Genomic DNA, 22,851 nt, shown 5'->3' with positions numbered 1-22,851 from the left:
GGGAACTAAACAGTGTAGATAGTGAATTTTAGGACAGAACTTTTTAAATTCAGGGTGTTTGGGCTTTATTTGGAGCCCTGATGGTGCAGTGGTTAAAAGCTCAAGCTGCTAACCAAAAGGCTGGCAGTTTGAATCCCCCAGCTGTTCCTTGGAAACCCTGTGGGGGCAGTTCTGCTCTGTCCTATAGGATCGCTATGAGTCAGAAACGATTCGACAGCAACAGGTTTGGTCTTTGGTTTTTTTTTTTGCTTTATTTTCACGGCAACAGGAAACCACTGACGATAAATGATGACATGATCAGATTTATACTTTAGGAAAAAGTCATCTAGCAGCAGTGTAGAGAGTGAATCAGAGTGAGAGGGGACAAGGCCAAGAAAGCAAGTAGGAGGCTCTAGGTGAGCCAGGTGAAGGGGGGCATACCAGGTAGGGGCAGTGGAGGTCAGGGCCTAGGTTAGGAGGTTTCAGGAGTGGGCTGGGTAGGGCTTGGGTTAAAAGGTGACAAGAGAAAAGCGTTAGGATAGAACAAGCAGCATGAGCAGAAAAGGGGCATGGCAAGGAACTGAAGACCAACAAAAGGAGGATGAAGGCCAAATAGAGACTTAATGGGTTGAGGGATGGGGAGAAGGCAGGGGAAAGAACAGATAGGAGGGCCATTTCCTACAGTTAAAATGGTGAGATTTCAAATGACAGTGCTGCCAGAGGCCCTTCCCTACCAGGACTAGAGGGTTAGCACGGGAAAAAACAGTGGAGACAAAAGGGGAGAGGGACTTGACCAGAGAGAGGAGAGGCTGACCTGGCCCTTGGTGGAAGCTGAACAGGGAATCCCCTGACAGGTTAAAGTTGCAGGGTGTAGTGTAGCAGAGAGATTTGCTTTTCACTGACTAGAAAGAAAGATAGCGGAGGGGTAGGAAGGAGGGGATGGAAAAAGAAGCGAGTCAATGTGTTGGGGACATTTGGGGGTGGTGTGCTTTCGCAAATGCCAGGGTTTTGTAGAGTCTCCGGTGCCTCCTGCATAATTACGTCTAACCATTAAAATAAAGCGCCTGAAGCCCTAATTCACTTTTTCCCAAAAAGCATATCTAACAAAAGTACTTAATTGGATACTTAGGTAGGTTTTTTTTTGTTTGTTTTTTTTTTTTTTTAACTATTGTAGACTATGCCTTTATTTTCTTTGGGTTTTTAAAATTGCATTCTGCTTTGCCTTAGTTGCCCAGGATGGAGGGAACTAGAGCCCTGGTCCAGGCTCCCACCTTGTAGTCTGTTGTTACAGGACGTTACAAGAACTTCTAGAATTTAAAATAAGGGTCTCAAAACAGTGGACAAGAAACGATTAATGAATACTGCTCCAGGGTGAAAGGGGAAAGAAAGGAAGATTTTATGGCTTCAGAACAATCCGTGATCTTAATTTCACTCTTTTCTATCTGTATTTTGTCTAAAAGTTTTTCTTGATTGGACTTCACACTCTGTGCCCCTCATAACATGACATTATTGTGCATATCCATGGTGAGCAAACACTTTTATTAAGTTTTATAAGTGATTACCTAAAACAGTGAAAAAATGTTTTTCTTTATTTGTTTAAAGACTGAAGCTTTTCCCTGCATTTAATAGTTTTTAAAGACTCCCAGTATTGAAGTGGGGAGTTTTTTAACTAATGGAATGTTGTAAAACTTTTTTTTCACGTTAACAGAAGCATTGAACATAAACACTGTTTTTTCTGACATATTTTGTAAAGATATTAAAGGTGTTAAATTTGACAGTGCCGCTAGAAACCCAACAGTGAATCAACAATTTCTGCAGGTACCCCATAGCTGAATGCAGTATCACATTTCTAGACGGTAAGCTTCCTGGTGGCTCTCTCATCTTTCCAGGGCCTAGTGCCAAGAAAAATGCCAAGCACCATTGTAATATCTTGAGTGTATTAATTCACTTCATCTTCACAACAGCCGTGTAAGTTACTGGCCATGTTTGTCCCCATTTTGTGGATAAGACAATCAGGGCATGAGGGAAAAAATTGACTTTGCCCAATGTCTGACAACAGAGACAGGATTGACACCCAGGTAGCCTGAGACTACAGAGTCCATACTCTATTCCACTGCACTGTGCCACTCTTGTGTTCGGGACATAACTATTGAATTCATAAGTTCTTAATAGAGTTATACAGATGAAACAACCCAGGCAATGGGCTGGTGGTAGTTATTGGAATTGCAATGTGGATTTTAACATAACTTGATTACTTTACCAGTTGCTGTGGATTCTGACTCATGGAGACCCCATGTGTGTCAGAGTAGAACTGTGTGGTCCATAGGGTTTTCAATGGCTGATTTGTAATTCATAAATCGCCAGGCCTTTCTTCTGAGGGACCTCTGAGTGGACTCGAACCTCCAACCTCTCATTTAGCAGCCAGGTGCTTTTAACCTGTTGCACCACCACAGACTCCTTACTTGATTATAATTAACATCAAATTTAAAGTGAGTGGCTGTCACATGTGTGAGTGCTTGCTCTAGTTCCCCTCCAGACTTGCCTGTTGCTGACACTTCCCACAACCTAAGAGAGCCCGGTTTTGGTTTCAGGCCCAGACGGTGGGAGGCTGGCAGGGAAGGCTGAATGGGGTTAGGCAGCCAGTGGAGGTAGGAGTCAAGGACAACAATAGGCAAGTGGCATTAAAGGCTGCAGAGCATTTACTCTCCCTGGAAACGCTCTGTCAGACTCAGGAAGTGCGATTTAATCCAGGTTAAGATAATTCTGTTTCAAACTCTAGAATGGACTGTTCCTCTCACAGAATTTTATTTTAAATCTTGCCCTGAGAAGCCCTACCAGTAAGTAACGTGGTGTATTATATTTACTCTATTAGCTGAACTATACAAAATGGGGGTTTAGTCTTCTCTATCTCTTACCTCCTGTTCCCTTAAAAGGCTCTTACAGAGGACCTGGGAACCTGCTGCCCCAACAGAAGATGCTTGGACTGTGGCCCAGCAATGCCCTCAGCAGGGTTTGTGGGAAGAGGGAAGGCTGTAGTTCAGTCAAAAGAGCCATTGTTTGTCTTGAAAGAACGTCAGCCACACACATGCCACAAAGATTCTCTTCCCCCTTCAGCTCTAAGACTCATCTTTTGGTGTTTGTTGTGAGGCAGCCCTAGGCAGAGAGACTAAGAATAATAGCAGCAAACATACAAATGGGCCGTGCTGTGTTCTAAGTGCTTTGTAGACCTTACCTCACTTAATCCTCACTGTAACCCGATGAGGAAACTGAGGCACAGAAAGTTGAAATAATTAGCCCAGTGTTACTCAGGTAGAAAGTGGTAGAGCCAGGATTCAGTCCTAGGCAGTCTGGCTTCAGAGTCTATACTCTCAATCACTGTCCTTTCCCTGGACTATCAATGCCTCAAATATTCCATCTTATTTACAATTTAAAAAAAAGGAAAAGAAATAAAAGAATGATTGCCATCAAGTCAGTTCCAACTCATGGCGACCCCCTATGTGTCAAAGTAGAACTGTCCTCCATAGGGTTTTCAATGGCTGATTTTTCAGAAGTAGATCATCAGGCCTTTCTTCTGAGGTGCCTCTGGGTAGACTCGAACCACTAGCCTTTCAGTTTGCGGCCAAGTGCATTAACTGTTGGCACCACCCAGGGACTCCTTATTTACAGTTAGACAGAACTTATTGTTTTAAGAAACAGGGACTTCATATTTGAATCAGAAAACTTGAAGGTTTGGTATTTTTACCATAGTGACCAAGAAATCTTTTCCTTAAAATTTGGCTTTTGGTCAGGCAAGACGTTTCCAGATTACTTGCTGGCTTAAAACCTGTTGCCCCTGCTCTTGAGACAATTCTGGCAGAGTTGCTCGGGTGCTACTGATAAACGAGCCTCTTCTTCCCCCTCCTCCCATTGAGGCCTTGCTTGTCCAGCCCTCATCTCCTCAAATAAGACCCAGGTTGTAATGCCAAGCAGCATGCAACAAGCCACGGCTCCAGAGAGGCTCTTTTGGCAGGGGTGGTACTCCATGGCAGTTAAGATGACTTTGAGTAGCAGGGGATATGCTGCTTCACCAAACCAAAAACCAAACCCATTGCTATGAGTTGATTCAGATTCATAGTGACCCCACGTGTAGAACTGCCCCATAGGGTTTCCAAGGCTGTGATCTTTACAGAAGCAGACTGCCACATCTTTCTCCCGCAGAGCATCTGGTGGGTTTGAACCACTGACCTTTAGGTTAGCAGCCAAGTGCTTAACCACCGAGCCACCAGGGCTTCTTCTATTAATATCCCTTTCTGTCCTCGTACCCCTCAGGTGCCTTCCCTTATCCTGTCCTTTTTCTCGGAATGCTGTCAGCTAATCCCTTTTTTAAAAAGCATTAACATATAGTTAAGGAGCTAACTTCTAATCCTTAAGATATGACTCTTCCCAGTGATACCTGCATTCTAAGAGATGACTGGCCACAGAGGGAGGGGTGCCTGGCTGGGTTCCCCAGTTCCTGGCAGTTCTCTCTGCTGCTGGGAACGTAAGGCTCACTGAAAAGCCACTCTAGGTGAGTTCAGCTGGGCTGCTTGACCCCAGAGTGATTTTCAGCAGGACAAGAGAGAATGGCCTCTGGTGGACCACCAATAGCCACATCTCCTTCTTCTCTTTCTTTTCTCCTTTAGCACACACAGACCCCTTTAGCAGGAATAGAATGTAGATGGGTGAGCCCTGTTTGAAGATTGCTAGCCCCCTTCTTGTAGTGTACAGCAAAGGTTCTCAGGCTCAGGCCCTGGTGTGTACCAGATTCACCCAAGCATCTTGTTTAAAATGCGTGTTTCTGGACTCTGGCCCAGAGATTCAGATCTAGAAAGAATCTACATTTTTGACAACTACCCCCGGGTGACTGTAGTGTCATTCTGAGTCGGCATCCACTTGACGGCAACAGGTTTTGTTTTGTTTTTTCTTACCCCTGGGTACATATGACATGTGGGCCTGTGTGCCACACTTTGAGAAACACTAGCATATCATCTCTACTCTGTGGATTAAATGGAATCTTGTCTGAATGGAACTGGGATAAACTCATTGTTTTCCCAAGAGCCTACCAATGTGCCTGTCTTTTGAGTATTATAGGAGGAAGTCATTAGTACAGCCAAACATATTTAACAAAACTCAAAGACTCACTGGGGATGTGGGCGGGATAGGCACAGCTAAGCTTGATGTCAGTAAAAACCTCAAAAAAAAAAAAAAAAAACTTGATTTTGACAGACAGTGTCATTCTGCTTCTGCAAGTTACTGATGGAATCAGGTGGCACCATTGCTAGGATTTGGGGAAATGTATGTGGACACTTAAAGGAAAACAACCTTGAAAGCCTGAATGCTCAGAGTGAAGCGTGTGCCTCTAATGGGCCTTGACAGTATTCAAAGCATTGAATCCACCTTTGTCTGGCCACGTTCTTTCACCACACGAAGAGTAGAGCTACTTAATGGATCTAAATTTGTCAGACTCTATCTTCTTTCTTCTGTTTCATTGTCTATCTTAATGTATGTGTGTCTGTCGCTTTTTCCTTCTCTTTATCTCTCTTACACACACACACACTACCAGAATCTCATAAGCAAGATTTTTATGTATCCTTTTGACTCAAACTTAAGGAATCAGATAATCCTACCTAAAAGTTCTTAAGCCTTTTTATACACTACAAAAATAATCTGCATGTACGATATCTTAGGAAAACTGCTGACCAGTTTTCAGTTCAGCAAGATAGACATTTAATATGTAGGTACATGTAAAAAAGGTTGAGGAAGGGTCATGGGGAAATATCACTTACCTGCGGGAGAGGGCTTTGACAGAAGTCAAGAGTTACATAATTACTTTGAATTCAAGCCAGTTCTTCCTGTTTAAAAAGGATACTCCCTTTTCTTTTGAAAATGTTAACCATTTCCCTGTTTTCTCTGCTAGTAGGCTTTGTTAATCTATTTTAGTTCAGTGGCCTGTTAAAATCTGCCACTGATTTCTCTATTAAAGCTATAAAATTTTAATAACAATTACCAGAATTTCACCTTTAGTTAAACTCTCTATATCATAATCTGCCTTGGAGCCCTCCTTGCCTTCAAACCCACTTCCAACTAAGGCTGGATCCAGTTGACAGGTCCAAGACAGTGAGAGTATAGGAGAGAGGAGAACCTTGGGCTAGTCTTTAGAAAGCTTGGATTTGAGTCTCGGCTCAGCCACTAGCTAGCTGTGTGGGCTTAGGTTCTTGTTGCGTGCTATCAAGTCAGTTCCAACTCATAGCAACACTATAGGATAGAGTAGAACTGCCCACATAGGGTTTCCAAAGCTGTCATCTTTATGGAAACAGACTGCTATGTCTTTCTTCCATGGAGCAGCTGGTGGGTTTGAACCACCAACCTTTCGGTTCGCAGCCGAGCGCTTAACCACTACACCACTAGGGCTCCTTTTAGATAGGTACCTCACTTAATTTTTGTATGCCTTAATCTCCTTGTCGGAAACAAATGAAGAGAGCAACACTTATCTTAGAGGGCTGTTGTAAGGTTTAAATGAGGTATTTATGCAAAACGATATGCTTAGGCTCTGCGGCTGGCAAGTAGTAGGTGTCCAGTAAATGCTAATGTCTTCCTGTTTCTTCTCAAGCTGAACTAAATGACTCCCTGAGGCTCCGTGTAGCTCTAGCAATCTGTAATTCTGGGAGATCCACTTAATATAGGGTGTCAGGAAAACAAAAGGAAAAAACACTGGATTACTAGGGTTCAAAGACCTCTGTGAAAACATTTCAGAGGGTTGAAAATACAATAAAAACAAAAAAAGACCAAGAAGGCAGGAAATCGTCACTTTGGCCATTTGGTCCCGGGGACAGGAAAACTCAAAGATTCAATTTCCTCAACTGAAAGTAGCACAGCCAGGAAGGTTAGGAAAACAATGTGTGGTTAGCCTGACATTGGTCTATAATGAACATGCAAAGCAGGCATAGCCTGACCATTCAGACAAAAAAAGAAAACAATTTTTTTATTTTATCTTTTTGCTGTTGTTAATGATGAAACAGAGTGGGCACTGACAACCTCTGAGCTCTTTTGCCTACCCTACACTTACAGTTGGGGAATCAGCCACCAACATGTATGGAGTGTCCAAGCTGTGTAGAGAGAGCCTTGGGTCTGTAGGATGTTACTAACATGCGTTGAAACCACAGTTGGATGTCCCTGAGTTGTGGGATGGGGTGGGAGGGGGGAGCACTGGAGCCTGGTATCTGGGTAATACTGTTACCAAAGAGTCTGCACTAATTATTAAGCTACCACCCCTGTATCTCAGCCCAAATCTAATAAGTCAAGATGGTCATAAGGTTGAGAAGTCTAGTTTCCCATGCAAGGGCAAAAGAGCCAACTCTTGTTTGAAATGAACAGGATGAGACTCTTTAGATCATCAGGCTTGTTCAAGGCCATTTGGCCACAGACTGAGTAGTATACGACAAGGTCACCTCAGATCCCGAGCAGTGGGAGCAGGGGAAGCTTTAGTCATCCACCATCTGTGGAAAGCCAGAAAATCTGCTCTTGGTGGTCAGGCTCCTTCTGTTATTTATTATTCTAAGAGTCACTTGTAGTTGATCAGGCAGAGTAAAAATTATGACTGGACCATAAGGAGACCAAAAGGGATGATTGGGTCACCTGTTATCAGTGTCCTGTGAAGGGTAGGATAAATCACCTGAGGTTGCTGTCATGCCTGTGACAGAGTGACAGGATTTGAGGGCAAGATTGGATCAACACACATAATCTCTCTATATGTCATGAGACTTTGGCCTTTCTATCACACTGATCTCTTAAGAATTTGAAAAATGTCACAAGTATACTACTTTACTTTTGGATGGATTATAATAACGGCTACAATTTATTGAATTTTTACCCTTGGCCAAGAACTATGCTAAATGCTTTATATATATTATCTTATTTAACCCCCACAGCAACTCTATTAAGTAGATGTCCCACGTCATATTTGTTTCTGGTTGGATTACCATTCCCCCACTTCTAACTTTCTCTGCCTCACCACTATAAACTCCTGAGGAGGAGAATATAATTAGAACTGATTATCTACCTCCTGCTAAGATCATTTTAAGGACCAATCTCATCTTGCCCTAGATCTTTGTTTACATTATTCACCAGAAGAAGTTCAAGCCCCTGAGATAGAGTTTTACCTGGATATAATGACTGTTAAACTATAATTTGTTTCAAGTTCCCACCCTCCAAACTCTTCCATTGATCTTTAGTAACTCACACCTCAGTTCACAAAATCTGCATCTCCTTTCTCCCTCTGGCTCCAGCATACCTGATTTTACCCAGAGAACACTATTTCCTCAATACCCTCTCAAGTTTGGCCGGTTTTTCTCCCACATACCACGTGCCACTCGTTCTGAAAGTGGGAAAAAGTTGTCCTTGTTCTTCGTTGCCCACTTCCCTCCTCTCTAAAACGTTCCTTTTCCGTTGAAACACATACCATTCAAACTCACTACACTGTGCGATCATTTACCAGCCTCACATTATTTCTCATTCATTGAGACTCCCTATGTTATGCTCACTTCCTCTGTCCTCATTCTTGATGATTTCAGTGCTCCTGCAGATGATCCATCCAGTGCCCTGGCTTCTCAGCTCTTTGGCCAGTGCACCCCTGAAGATCTTACTGTCCACCATACCTCAGCCATCCACTCCCATGGTCACATTCTCCATCTTATCATTGCCAGTTTCTACACTACCTCTGAAATTTCCATGTCAAGCGTCCCACTCTCTGACCACTACCCCCCATCCATTCAGTACCCTGATTCCAGCAGTTCTTTGCTCCCTCTGGCGCCTTTACCCACCCAACACCTTTCTTACTATCCCATTCTTCTCCCTGACCCTTACTTTTCTCTTTGTTATTGTTTTAGGTGCTCTTGAGTCCATTTTCTACTCATAGAACCCCATTTGACAGAGTAGAACTGCCAATCTTTCAGTTAGCAGCCCAGTGCTTAACCATTTTACCACCAGGGCTCCTTACTTTTCTCTTTACCCAGCCTAAATCCTATGGTTCATTGTTACAATCACTTCCCTTCCTCAACAGTCTTGTACTCCCCCATCCCCCATAGTCATTCTTTGGTGACAGAATTCCAACTCTGGTTAAATCCAACTCTTCATCTTTTCTGTGTATGCACCTGAGCAGCCAAACAGCTGGAGAAACGACCCAGCCATGCCAGTTGAACTTTCCTTGAATTTATGCCACAAACTAAAAGTGGGCCCTCAGCACTGTTTCCTAGTCAGTTCACTGTCTCACTGTCAACTACCTGATGCCTTCCTTTCTCAAACTTCCCAAACCTAGTTAATGACCTTGCTTCTTATTTTACTGAGAAAATAGCAGTTGTAAGAGATTGCCTTCATTCTCTACTCCCAAAGCTACTCACTTGCTTTTATCAGGACCTATAATATGCTCTGTCTCCTTCACTGATACCCCTACTCTTAGGTATCGTCTTCTGTCACTGAAGAGCCCACAGCAGAACCTCACTGAGCCCCCTTGTCTACTCTTGCCCCCAGCAGGCTACCCTTCACACATCGACCAGACTGATCCTTATAAGACTAAGTTAGATCATGTTACCCTCCTGTTCTCAATCTTCAAGCGGCTTCCAGTCATACTTAGAATTAAATGGTAAAGTCTTTAATATGGCCTATGCTATGGATTGAATTGTGTCCCCAAAAAATATGTGTTGTAAATCCTGATCTCTATACCTGCGTTTATTATCCCATTTAGGAATGGGTTGTAATTGTTATGTTAATGAGACAGGATTAGTATAGGGTGTGTCTTGAGTCAGTCTCTTTTGAGATATAAAAGAGATTAAACAAGCAAGCAAGTGAGCAGAGATGGGGTAAGATAGATGCCCAGACACAAGGAGATCTCCAGGGAACCAGGAAGCAGAAGCGGAAGAGACAAGGACCTTCCTCCAGAGCCGACAGAGAGAAAAAGCCTTCCCCCTAGATCCAGCCCTCTGAATTCAGACTTCTAGTCTTCTGAAATGTGAGAAACTAAATTTCTGTTTGTTGAAGCCACCCACTTGTGGTATTTCTGTTATAGCACCACTAGATAACTAAGGCAGCCTATAAGGCCCTGTATGAGCTAGTCCCTGGCTACCTCTGTGAATTCATTTCTCATCAATATCCTCTTTGGTCACTGACCCCAACCACCCTTTTCTTCTTGCTGTTCCTTCTGCCTAGCAGGCTCTTCTACCAGATATCCAAAGGGCTCATTCTCTCATTTCATTCAGCTCTTCACTCACAAGTCAGCTTCTTGGAAAGACCTTTGACTTCAGTATCACCCTGTCCCTTTATCCTGCTTTATAAGTTCATAAATGTCTCCCTTATTTCCTGCCTACCCCATGGAATGTAAACTTTGTGAGGGCAGGGACTTTTGTTCACTAATATATCCCTAATGCCCAGAACAGTGCCTCGTGTTATTATTGTTGCCCAATAAAGATTTCTTGAATGAATGAATCCATAAATGGGAAACTGAGGCATAAAATGGATAGGTAAATTCTCCCATGGCACAGGGATGTTAAGCAGCCAGCCCAGGTCTGTGTGATTGCGAAGCCCTTGCCCTTCAGCGCCATGGTATTCAGCCTCTTGCTGGTGTATGTGAAGGCACAATGAGTAGGAATAGTCTTGCCAAATAGTAGTCATCAGTGATGGCGTGTCAGTGTAGGGAGCTTATCAACTGGGCGAGATCCTACGGGACCAAATTTTACTATTGATTAAATTGGGGAAAGTTTCTTGCATTATAACCAAGCAAAATGCAAGAAGTAACTGGATATTTGAGAAGCCAACAATAAATTTAGTACCTTAAAATATTAGCCTAAATAGAAAAACTTATAATTTTTTTATGGTTTAAAGGAAGAAAGACTATGTATGTCTGAATAAAGAGAAGTAGGGAAGTGGCCAGGTGAACAATAGTGTGTTCATGCAATAGAGTGACTAATGACTATGTAAAAGCATGGAATGGAAGTAGTTATTTAAGTGGAAAAGTAGCACTCAAAATGCTATATATACCATGATGACAACTCTGAAAATTCTGTTAGCAATAGAACTGAAAAAGATCATGAGGTTCATAAATAGTGAGTTCAAGCATTTAGAATTTATTTGGTTATTTCATCCTGGTCTTTATATTTAGATATTTCTATTTAACTGTTACTGCTCAGATGATTAAATATACATAAAAAAGAAGAAATGCTCCATGCCATAATGTGAGCCAAGTGAATACGTCATCCCCATGTGCTACGCATCCTTTCCTTACTGCCGTCCACTGCCACTGATCCCGGACATCTAGCTCTGCCTTTCCTCAGGCTTCCCTGCAGCGTCCCAGCCCTCTGACTCCAGCCTTCACATGGTAGAGACCACCTGCCCTCCAACTGCGTTTTCTTCCTTGCTCCCTTGATTACTCTCAGATGCTTCTTTCTCCAGTGTTCTGAGGCTCTTACCCTGCTCCTCTTCTGAATGAGGCCTTTTACGTGTTCTTTCCATACCCTAAAGGACTCCCCCCGTCTCTTGTTGCTGCATAATCCTCACCATGTTTTACCCTGTTTCTTCCTGTGCTCATCACCCAGTGCCCTTAGCCCTGCCTGAGGAAATCCTATGACTGTTCTAACGTGATCCCTTCCTTCCGTAAGTCTGCATTTGCTACCCTCGACATCTTTGTTCTTCCTGTACCAGGCAGGGTTCTTGATAGCAACTATAGAAATCCACTCTCACTGATTGAAACAGAAAGAGAATTTAATGAAAGATCTATCAAGGGCTGACAGAATCACTGGGAAAGCTAGAGAAATGGGCTTAGAAAACATGGCGGGGCAAAGTGGGAGCTGAGCAGCTAGAACCATGGCTAAAATCTCATCATAGAGCTGGTTGAGGACACAGTGCTGCCACCACCACTACTGGACAGTGGATGCTTCAGACAGCAGTGCTGGCACTGGACATGGTTACCCTTGCCCCCAGAACAGATTCTCCTCCAGCCCTGTGTCTCTGCACCACTAGCTCCTTGTGAGGTCTAGTTACCAGCGCATGCACTAGCTAGCCACAAAGGTGGGCCTGGAAAGGAGTATCCCGCTTCTCCTGTGAGATGGGCTCTGCCTGCTGCCACAACTCATACAGTGGGAAATTGCTTAAGCATTCCAGGCAGGAAACATAACAAAACAAAAAGACCACCTGGCCCATCCCAGACAGGGACAGTTGTTTTATTAAACTTTCTACAGCTTCCTTAAATCCTTGATGCTGTTTCTTAAAACCTCTGTCTCAGCAAGAACTCTGGAACATTGTTATGGAACATAGTTCAAAATTAAAACCGTACGGGTCACAGATTTGTATACAAAGATGTTCATCACAGCTTGATTTAGAATAGCAAAAGGAAGGAAAGAAGGAAGGAAAAAAGAGTCAGCCTAAATTTCTAATAAAGGAATGGTTAAGTGATTTATGCAATAGCCATAGGATTAAATCTATGCAGACATTAAAAACTATGGATTTTAAATATATATTTTAAAGACACAAGAAAATATAACTAAAAAGAACTTTATATATAAGCTGTCACAATTATGTATGTGTTTATATGAATATATTTTGTATTGAAATATAAGCATATATATAAAGACATAAATTATAAGGGAATACACCCTTAATCTGATTTGAAAAGGTTACTTTTTCTTTTTTCTTTTCTGTATTTTTCACAATGAGCTGAAAAGTTATTTACATTTAAAAGAAAAACCTTTGAGGGTGAATTATTTTTATACTTTGTCATGTTCTCAGAATATGGTTTTTCCCAGACCAACCTCCCATAAACCAAACCAGAAACAAAAACTAGTTGCTGTCAAGTCAAATCCAGCTCATGGCGACCCATGTGTGTCAGAGCAGAACTGTTCTCCAAGAGTTTTCAGTGGCTGATTTTTTGGAAGTAGATCTCCAGGACTTTCTTCCAAGGTGCCTCTGGGCAGCCTTGAACCACCAGCCTTTTTGGTTAGCAGCTGAGAGCTTAACCATTTGCATTGCCCAAGGATTCCCTCATAAACCAAACACTATGTGAATCCTCACCTGTTCTCCCTGGTATTGAAAGGACTTCTTTCCTCACCCATTTCTATATAATCAGTTCCTCCCTCACCACCAGTTTGTTCCCGCTGACCTTTATATTCACATATAAACCATACATTCCATTCTAAAAAAAAGATAAAGAATAAAGCCTTTCCCCATACTACCTTAGCTTTCCCTTCCCCGCAGCCTGCTCCCTCTTCCCCTGCCCTCTGCATAGCCCACTGATTTACTGAAATAGCCATCTCTGAAGTTTGCATTACTCTTCTCTTGGCCAAATTTGAAGATCTCTGCCTCTGTCTTTGTACCTTTACTGGCTGCAATCATCTCATTTGTCTTTGATACACCTTTGGGCAAAGGCTAAGCCAGATGGCCTATAGTTTTCCTCTTTTTTCTTTAATCATTCTTAAAGCACCTAATCTGACTTTGCTTCCTACTAAGCCTTACAACCAAGCTCTTCTTCTTCCTGTGTCTCTTGACTAGTCCTATACCTCATTGTTTGCTCCCTTCTTCATCTCTCCATTTACCTGTCTGCATAGTGCAATCAATATCCTATATTACAGCAGTGTTGATTTTGATAGGGCCTGTGGCTTCCATATAGGCTACCCTGCCCAAGCCAGCTCAGCTTTGACAGTGGGCTCCCATTCTGTAGCCTCATCCATGGCCCTGGGAGCGCAATTAAAAACTTCCCTGCAGCTGTATTTCTGTGGTTCATAAACTCTCTCCAGCCTCCACCTCTACCAACAAGAGGCTGTCAGAAAGTCTGATTTTCAGGCCAGTGCCTCAGAGTTGGACTCTGCTTCTCTGTTCTGCCTCTTCTGATTGAAGCCTTAGTTGTAAGCTCCATCTGGCTTTCGGTATCACCTTCACAGGCTCACTCTTGGATTACCCTCAACTTCGTGTTGGCCCACATTCTGTATGTGGGGTTCCTATCGGGCTAGGAGTGGAGCTCAAACTACTCAAGTTAAATATGTCTCTTCATACATGCAGATGTTATGTTTCAGCCAACAGGTTTTGGCCTGTGGTGACCCAGATCTACAGAATAACAATCCTTTTGTAGCTATTCCTGATCCTTGATCTGGCTCATCCACCCTCATGACTTAATATTTATATTAGCCCTGAACTCTTTCTGTTTTCTAGACCCATAACTTACATTACCTTTAGTACATCTTGGGTTTCCTGCTCTCAGGAGGTTATTTATTGATTTGTTAATCTATCCAACAGACACATATTGAACCACCTACTGATTGGAGCTGAGGATGGTCGGAGGCTAGTCAAGGAGTTAGACAAAATAAAGAGCTGTGCCAGTTAGGATGCTTTTTATTGCTAGTGACAGGAGTCCTGATTCGAACTGGCAAAAGCAGAAGTGGAATGTATTTCCTCACGTACCTGGCAAGTCTAGGGATAGATCTGGTTTCCTTCAGGCACAGCTAGATTCATAGGTCTGAAATGCTGCCTTCAAAACCTGGCCTGTCTTTGGCTCTCAGCACTGCTCTACTTTGTGGTAGCTTCATTCTCAAGCTCGGCAAGATAGATGTAACAGTGCCAGGCCCACACCTTCCTAGGTTTGAGTACAGTGGAAAAGACACCTCTCTCTCAGAAGCCCCAGCAATGTCCCATCATGTCCTGTGGTTTCTGACTGGAGTGTGTGACCTCCTCTGAACCAGTGACTTCAGCAAGGAAATTCAGTGCTCTGGTCAGGTTGGAGTCATGTGTCTCTCCTTATAGCTAGGTGTGGAGCCAGCTCTACTCCTAGGCTTATTTAAGTAGGGGATACAGTGGTTCCTGAGAGGAAAAGGTGAATGGATGTAGGATGGCAAAAAAAAAGCCATCAGTTACAGCCATCATGGCAGCCAATAACAGTACAATGTAACAAGTGTTCATGATAGGGTTATAAACAGGATCAAGTCTGACAAAGGGCACAGTCTCCTTTCTTTACTTCCTTCCTTCTTCCTTTCAGCAAAATTTAGCAAACACAGGGTACAGATTGTCCTAGAAGTAGACCCTATTCATAAGGAGCTTACAAAGTAGTGAGGAAACAAGATGGCCAGGGCAATGGCCCCCATATTTACTGAGAATTTATACTTTAAGAAATGGAAATTTGAAGAATATTTCTGTGTTTCTTATGAAATTAAAAAGACAGTTCTAACCTTTATATTGCTTAATATCATCTCTACCCAAAGTCTCTCAATATATTTTTTTGTTCAGTGCTTGGAATAAGTCTCTCTGATATGCTTCCTTGAGTAAGAACATGTCCACAACCCATAATCCACAATTTAAAAAAAAAAATTTTGTGCCTAGATGGCTGCAAAACTCAGTTAAAACTTGTGCTTAATTAAAAGTAGCCTTCCTTAGCCTAGGTTTTCCTTGTGATTAGTTAGCATTTTTGTTTGTTTTACTTCTTGGTTAATGGCTTTGTAGTTTTGTTGTATGTGGGACTTTTGTAGTAAGGTGCCTCCAAATATAGAGATATAACAGAGAAAAACAAAATATCTTTAATTTCTACTCTACCCTAACAGCCTCCAGTTCTGATCTATGGCAGGTTGTTAGTACTTCGCCTAACAATGCTTAATCATTGTCATGGTTTGAATTATGTCCCCCAAAAATGTGTGTATCAATTTGCCTAGACCATGATTCCTGGTACTGCGTGATTTTCCAGTATGTTGTAAACCTGCCTCTATGATGTTAATGAGGGAGGATGGGTGGCAGTTGTGTTAGTAAGGCAGGACTCAGTCTACAAGATTGGATTGTATCCTGAGGCAACGTCTTGAGATATAAAAGACAGAAGTGAGCAGAGAGACAGGGGGACCTCATACCATCAAGAAAGCAGTGCCAGGAGCAAAGCGCATCCTTTGGACCGGGGTCCCTGTGCAGAGAAGCTCCTAGTCCAGGGGAACACTGAAGAGAAGAAGGCCGACAGAAAAAGACTTCCCCTGGAGCTGACGCCCTGAATTTGGACTTTTAGCCTACTTTAACTGTGAGGAAATAAACTTCTCTTCGTTAAAACCATCCATTTGTGTTTCTGTTATAGCAGTACTAGATGACTAAGACAATCATTTTTCCTGTGTTATGGATTGAATTCTGTCCCCCAAGAATGTGTATCATCTTGTCTAGGCGATGATTCCCAATACTGTGTGGGTTTTCCACCATTTTGCGATCTGGTGCAATTATCCTATGTGTTATAAATCCTAACCTCTATGATGTTAATAAGGCAGGATTAGAGGCAGTTATGTTAATGAGGCAGGGTTAGGTTGTGTCTTGAGTCAGTCTCTTTTGAGGTATGGGAGACAGAGTTGAGCGGGGGTTGGGGGGGGTGCGGGGTTCGTTACCATCTAGCAAGAAGAGCCAAGAGCAGAGCACATTCTTTAGACCCAGGGTCCCTGCATTGAGAAGCACCTAGACCAGGGGAAGATTGATGACAGGGACCTTCCCCCAGAGCTAATAGAGAGAGAAAGCCTTCCCCTGGAGCTGGTGCCCTAAATTCAGACTTCTAGCCTCCTAAACTGTGAGAGAATAAATTTCTGTTTGTTAAATCCATCCGCTTGTGATATTTCTGTTATAGCAGCAATAGATAACTAAGACACCATGCTGTATACAGATGTGTCTATCAATAAATGCATAGCATGCATAGCATAGCATGAGGATCAACCAGATGTTGAAATGCACACGTGTAGATATGTGCATTTTTTTTTAAAAAGGCAACAAATACGAAAATATTTTTGTGACATTCAAGATCCAACAAGCAATCCTTACATTGTTTTTTGCTGTAGTTTTTTTTTTTTTTTAAATTGTGCTTTAAGTGAAAGTTTACAGTTCACGTCTATTTCTCATACAAAAATTTATACCCACATTGCTGTGTGACCCTAGCTCCTCCCCTTATAATGTGACAGCACACTCCTCCTTTCCAGCCCGGATTTCCCGTGTCCACTCAACCAGTTCCTGTCCCTTTTTGCCTTCCCATCTTGCTTCCGGACAGGAGCTGCCCGTTTAGTCTCTTTTATCGACTTGAGCTAAGAAGCACTCTTTTCACAACTATCACTTTATGTCCCATAGTCCAGTCTAATCTTTGTCTGAAGAGTTGGCTTTGGGAATGGTTTTACTTCTGGGCTAACAGAGAGTCCGGGGCTATGTCTTCTGGGGTCCCTCCAGTCTCAGTCAGACTATTAAGTCTGATCTTTTCACTAGCATTTGAGTTCTGTACCCCACTTTTCTCTTGCTCCATCAGGGATTCTCTGTTGTGTTCCCTGTCAGGTCAGTCATTGGTGGTAGCCGGGTACTGTCTAGTTCTTCTGGTCTCAGGCCGATGGAGTCTCTGGTTTATGTGACCCTTTCTGTCTCTTGGGCTAATATTTTCCTGGTGTCTTTGGTCTTCTTCATTCTCCTTTGCTCCAGGTAGGTTGGGGCCAGTTTTGCTGTAGGTTTTATTTTGTTTTATGGGCAAGAAAATTGAGAAAAGCAATGCAAATTATCTAAGGATTAAGGAATACACTAATACAGTGGCTTTCAACTAGAGACATTTGGCAATGCCTAGAGATATTTTTTATTATGTAACCTACTGGCATCTAGTGGGTAGAGGTTAGGGATGCTGCTAAACATCCTAGAATACACAGGACTATCCCCTACAACAAAAATCTGGTCCAAAATGTCAGTAGTGCTGCTCTTGAAAAACCTTGCATTAATAGGATTTTTAGACTTCTTAAATACTGAAATGATTCAGAGCAAATTTGCAATTTAAGCTTAAGACCAAGCTAGATGCAAATTTGAGTTGTAGAACTATAGAATCTGGAGCTGACAGGGAAAGGCATTTAGTCCAGCTTCCCCATTTTCTAGATAACTTAGTCACATAGGAAAAAAAGGACCTGAAGCAATATAACTCCTCCACTTCCTAAATTTGTGATCAAGCAACTTGCCCAATCTGTCTGTGCCTGTTTCCTCATCTGTCAAAAGAATAATACTTACCTCAAATGATTGCTATGAGAACTAATTTAAAATAATAAGTAAAATGTTTAGCACAATACCTGACCATAGTGAGTTGCTGATAGTGGTGGTGAGGGCAAGATGGTGATTATCGTTACTGGTGTTTCTTAAGGTCACAGGGCTATTCACAGCTTGTTTAATCCAGTTCCCTGGATCCTCAGTCCTGTTTTCTTTCTGTTTACTGCCTTGAGGATCTGTGTCGAAGATTATAGGGGCAATTTAATGGAGATTAAAGGGAGCAGCTTCCAGAAACCAAAACCAAACCCATTGTCGTGGAGTTGAATTCTGACTCATAGCAACCATATAGAACAGAGAACTGCCCCATAGGGTTTCCAAGGCTGTAATCTCTACTAAAGCAGACTGCCACATCTTTCTCCCGCAGAGCAGTTGGTGGGTTTGAACTGCCAACATTTTGTTTAGCAGGTGAATGCTTCACCACTGCGCCACCAGGATAATTCAAGAGCATGAGGAGAGTCTAAACAAAAGCTCTCCATAAAAGAGAAAAAGGGGATTTGAATCGCAAGCAGAGAGCTTTAAGGAAGACATAAGATTGGCTTCCATGTGGAACAGGCTGCCTGCCCTCTCTCTTCCCAGAGTTCTTTGAATGGTATTCCAGGCAGTCACGCCTCCAGGGAGGGTGGAGCTTAGACCAGATGACCTCTTCAGACCCCTTGCAGTCCTGACCATGTTCACACAGAGGCAGGAAGTCTGTCAAGGAGAGTCCCTGAAATAATGGGATGATTAAAGTGTTTATCTGGGGACCCTTCCAACTCTTGAGGTTCTCTGATGTCTGATAAGTTTTGTGGACCTTATGTTGGAAAGATCATGTGACACTGTATATCATGCCAGATAGGCATGTGGAGACAACTACAAACCTCTTGTTTTTGGTTTATGAAGTCAAGAATGTTTTATTAAGTTTTACTAATTTGGTCAACATGGGCATATGATTAAGATGTTGTGCAAAATGTTTTTTCTTTCTGAAAATAATAAGTTTTCTTACCAATGGTTCTGTGAAATAAGTTTCCTTTCATGTTCTTAAAAGACGTAGAAGAATTCTTTGCAGCTGCTCTATGAATTGAATCTTTATTTATCTTGTTAGGTTAGTCAGCTAAATTGTTTTTTACCGATGGCTTTCTATAAAAATTCCAAAACCAAACCAAACCCATCACTGTTGAGTTGATTCCAACTCGTAGCAACCCAGTAGAACTGCCCATAGGGTTTCCAAGACTGTAAATCTTTATGGAAGCAGACTGCCACATCTTTCTCCCCTGGAGCAGACTGATGGGTTTGAACTGCCGACCTTCCAGTTAGCAGCTGAGTGCTTTAACCACTGTAGCAGGAAGGCTTCTCCTATAAAAATTAGCAGAACTTACAAGCATTAAAACTCATTTGTATTACAAGCATAGATTAAAACCCTGAGGGAAAATCTCATTCATTTGGTAGCCTTCTCTCAAATTTCTCATTTGTTGTATTGAACCCCTAAAATGATCCTACATCCCACAAAAATATTCTATGAAATTAGTATTTTAAAGACATTTTCTCCTACATCTTACATGTCGGTGCTCCAGCTATTTTAAAAATCATTTAAAAAAAATCATTAAGAACAACTTGGTACATGAAAGAAAGCCTATTGAATCTTAGTTGATTTTATCTGTTTGCTGGGTATTTGTCTGACATTCAAGATCCCCAAAGCAGTTGGAGAACAGCAACACAAGTCCTATCAATGAGTGCTGACTGAGCACCAGGCACTGTGCTGGGCACCTCCCACCAACCAGGGAGGCCGCCAAGGCACACAGAAGCTAACTGATTTAACCCAAGTCACACAGTATGTAAGTGGAAGAGCCAAGATGACCCAAGGAATAATTCAAGACTTACAATAATTTTAAAAACTCTCTAAGATCTGACTGTTCTTAATGCAAAATGCCTCGTGTAGATTGGTATTCTGTACTTTAATTTGACCTTCACCTTTTTTTTTTTTAAGGTGTTGTGTAACGGACCAGGAACATGTGTTCCTATCTGTTTATCTGCCCTTCTCCTTGGGATACTAGGAATAAAGAAAGTGATCATTGTCTACGTTGAAAGTGTCTGCCGAGTGGAAACTTTATCCCTGTCCGGAAAGATTCTGTATTACCTCTCGGATTACTTCGTTGTTCAATGGCCAACTCTTAAGGAAAAGTATCCCAAATCTGTGTACTTTGGACGAATTGTTTGACAAACAACAACTTACTTCTTTAGAATTTTGCAGTCAACAATAATATTTATTATAACTGAAAAAAAAAAAAAAAACCCTGCATGTTTAATGAATAGGCTCCTGAAAGTCCTGAGAATTATTGGTGATGAGGAGTGAAATGTGCACAGATACCACACTGACGAGACTGAGATTTCTCTTATAAAAACAAACATCAATAAACAGTAACCATTAAATACTTATGCCTCTTGTGTGGTAATGAATTATCTTACCTAAAATAAGTTGGCCTTTATGGGGTTTTTTTGGAACATTTTATTGTGGTCCAGGTAAAAGTTTACAGAGCTGGCCTTTGTTCTTGATTCCTAAGAGATAATCCTTGGAATTTCTTGAGGAGTTGAAGCAACTTCATTATCTAAAACCACCAGTTAACACTTGAGAATTTGTGCATATGAGTGGGGGCTACACCTGGTCTGCAACATCAGAAAGGGAGGCGGAGCATGTTTTTATCAATCATGTATATTCAATGATACCCTAATCATGACTATGCAATGAAGCCAATAAAAGACCCTGAGCATGGAAGTAGCTGGGGTTTCCTGGATGGTGAGAACATCTGCTCTCAGGAGAGTCATACATCCCTGGTGACAATAGAAGCACTGCACTGGGACATCTCCCAGACATCTCCCTATGCATCTTTTCATTTGCATCCTTTCTGGTTATAATAAATCAGTAGCTATAATATAGATACTTTCTGTGAATTCTGTGTATCATTCCAGGGAATTATTGAACCCACAGGAGCCATAAGAGCCAACCGAGGTTGGCATCTGCTTATTTGGTGGCTAAAGGACTGTGTCCTTTCAATGTGTGCTCTGACCTAGCCCTGGGTGGCTAGGGATGGGAGACAGAAAGGGCCAGCTGGTCTGAAGTAGAGGGAACCTTGTGGACTCCCGAGCTTACGGCTGGTGCCTGTTAACCTGGCCCTGCGTGGCTGGAGATAACAGTGAGTGCCACTTGGAGTGGCTGACAACAAGGACGGAGAAGTGGGAAAGTAAGGACTGAATCCATTTACAGGTGTAAATTGGATTCATGCTGATCCTTAAACCACGCAGTTAGCAATGAAGGTGGAATATGCCCACTATGCCCCTTGTTTAGTGCAGTTAGCAATAAGGATGGGATTCCTTGGAACGACCCTAATTCATAGAGATACAGGGTTTTGGAGGAGACAGGATAAACAGGCAGGGAATGAGAAGTGTTTCATTCTTGGATGTTTACTTTGGTAATTGTTGTCTGTAACGGCTAAAACGAAAGTAAGAGATGAGCCAAGTTTGGATTCTGGCCAGTCCAGATTGGCACCTTTAGCCTTGGGACCCCTACTGAAGGAATGTGTTGGGAGGATTTTGAGGTGGGGCTAAATTTAGATTCTGGCCAGCATGAGGCACAGCCATCAGCCTTGGAGTTATTTTCAGCAGGAAGTGTTGTGCTGAAGCAGTAGGTAGCAAAACTGATTCCCAAAAAGACAGAGAGGAAAGAGAAGCCCCACATGTAATGGCTCAGGGCAAGTGCCCAGTAAGTCAATCAAGATGGTTGACAAGGGGCCAGAGTCTTCTGGTACCCACCCAAGCCAAGTACCTAAGACCATATACATATGAATTACTAAAATGGTCAGGGAGTAAGAAAAAGAAATTTAGATGAAAACTGGAATGTTTAAACGGGATTTATGTAATATGGTTGTGTTTATCGGAATATATTGTGAAAGGAATATTGTCTCTAAATAGGGAATGTTTTCCTGACTATTGGTATGTGAAAACAAAAGGTATATAGTCCTGCCCTTAGGCCAGCTTTGAATGGGCATACTAAATTGGAACTAAAATTGCTCAGGCTGATACAGATGGTTACAATAGTCCTGTGCAGAGGGTCAATTGCAGCTTACGCCAAAAACCTGTGAGCCCCACAGGATCTTTTCCCCTTTTTTACTGGAGTACAGCAAAATCTCTTTTGGACTGGGGAACAGAGTTCTTGGTATCCACACATGTCCAGGAGGACAGTCATTGCAAAACTAGTTAGAGGAGGTCACTAAACAGATGGACTATTACAACCTTCAATGTATGTATGTATGTATACATGTATATACATATTTCCAACCCTAGGGAAGGGGAGAAATCTGAGGCTCATAACTAACGCATTATAATATTTCAGTCTCCCATTTCCAACAAAAAAACCACCAAGAATACAAAGAAATAAGAAAGAATTGCCCTTTCAAATGAACAAATTAGAGACAGAAATTGTCACTATGGAAGCTCAGAAAATGGACAAACTAGAGGACTTTAAAGCAATAGTATTAAATACACTCAAAGAACTAAAGGAAATCATGATGAAGACTAAAGGAAATAAGGAAAACAACACATGAACAAAATGAGGATGTCAATAAAGAGACAGATACTGTAAAAAGGAACCAAACAAATACTGGGACTGAAAAATACAATAACTGAAACAGAAACTTCACTGGAGGGATTCAACAGCAGATTTGAGCTGGCAGAAAAAAAGAATCAGTGAACTAGAGGGTAAGGCAATCAAAATTATTAAATCTGAAAAGCAAACAAAAAATGATCAAGAAATCTGAGCAAAGACTGATGGAATTGTAGGAC

At 42.1% G+C, this 22,851-nt stretch overlaps 1 protein-coding gene across 1 annotated transcript in view; it reads left to right on the top strand.

Moving 5' to 3' along the window:
- Positions 1-20,307, top strand: part of ALG14 (ALG14 UDP-N-acetylglucosaminyltransferase subunit) — a 152,592-nt gene extending 132,285 nt beyond the window's left edge. Inside the window, exon 4 of the mRNA XM_004378792.2 lies at positions 20,003-20,307. Coding sequence (XP_004378849.1) covers positions 20,003-20,233 — 231 coding nt within the window. The 3' untranslated portion in view covers positions 20,234-20,307. The remainder of the gene's footprint in view (positions 1-20,002) is intronic.
- The last annotated feature ends 2,544 nt before the right edge of the window (positions 20,308-22,851 follow it).

The sequence above is a fragment of the Trichechus manatus genome, unplaced genomic scaffold (genome assembly GCF_000243295.1).
Source record: "Trichechus manatus latirostris isolate Lorelei unplaced genomic scaffold, TriManLat1.0 scaffold00058, whole genome shotgun sequence".
Taxonomy (NCBI): domain Eukaryota; kingdom Metazoa; phylum Chordata; class Mammalia; order Sirenia; family Trichechidae; genus Trichechus; species Trichechus manatus.
The sequence above is the reverse complement of the archived record's forward strand: the minus strand, read 5'-3'. Positions and strand labels throughout refer to the sequence as shown.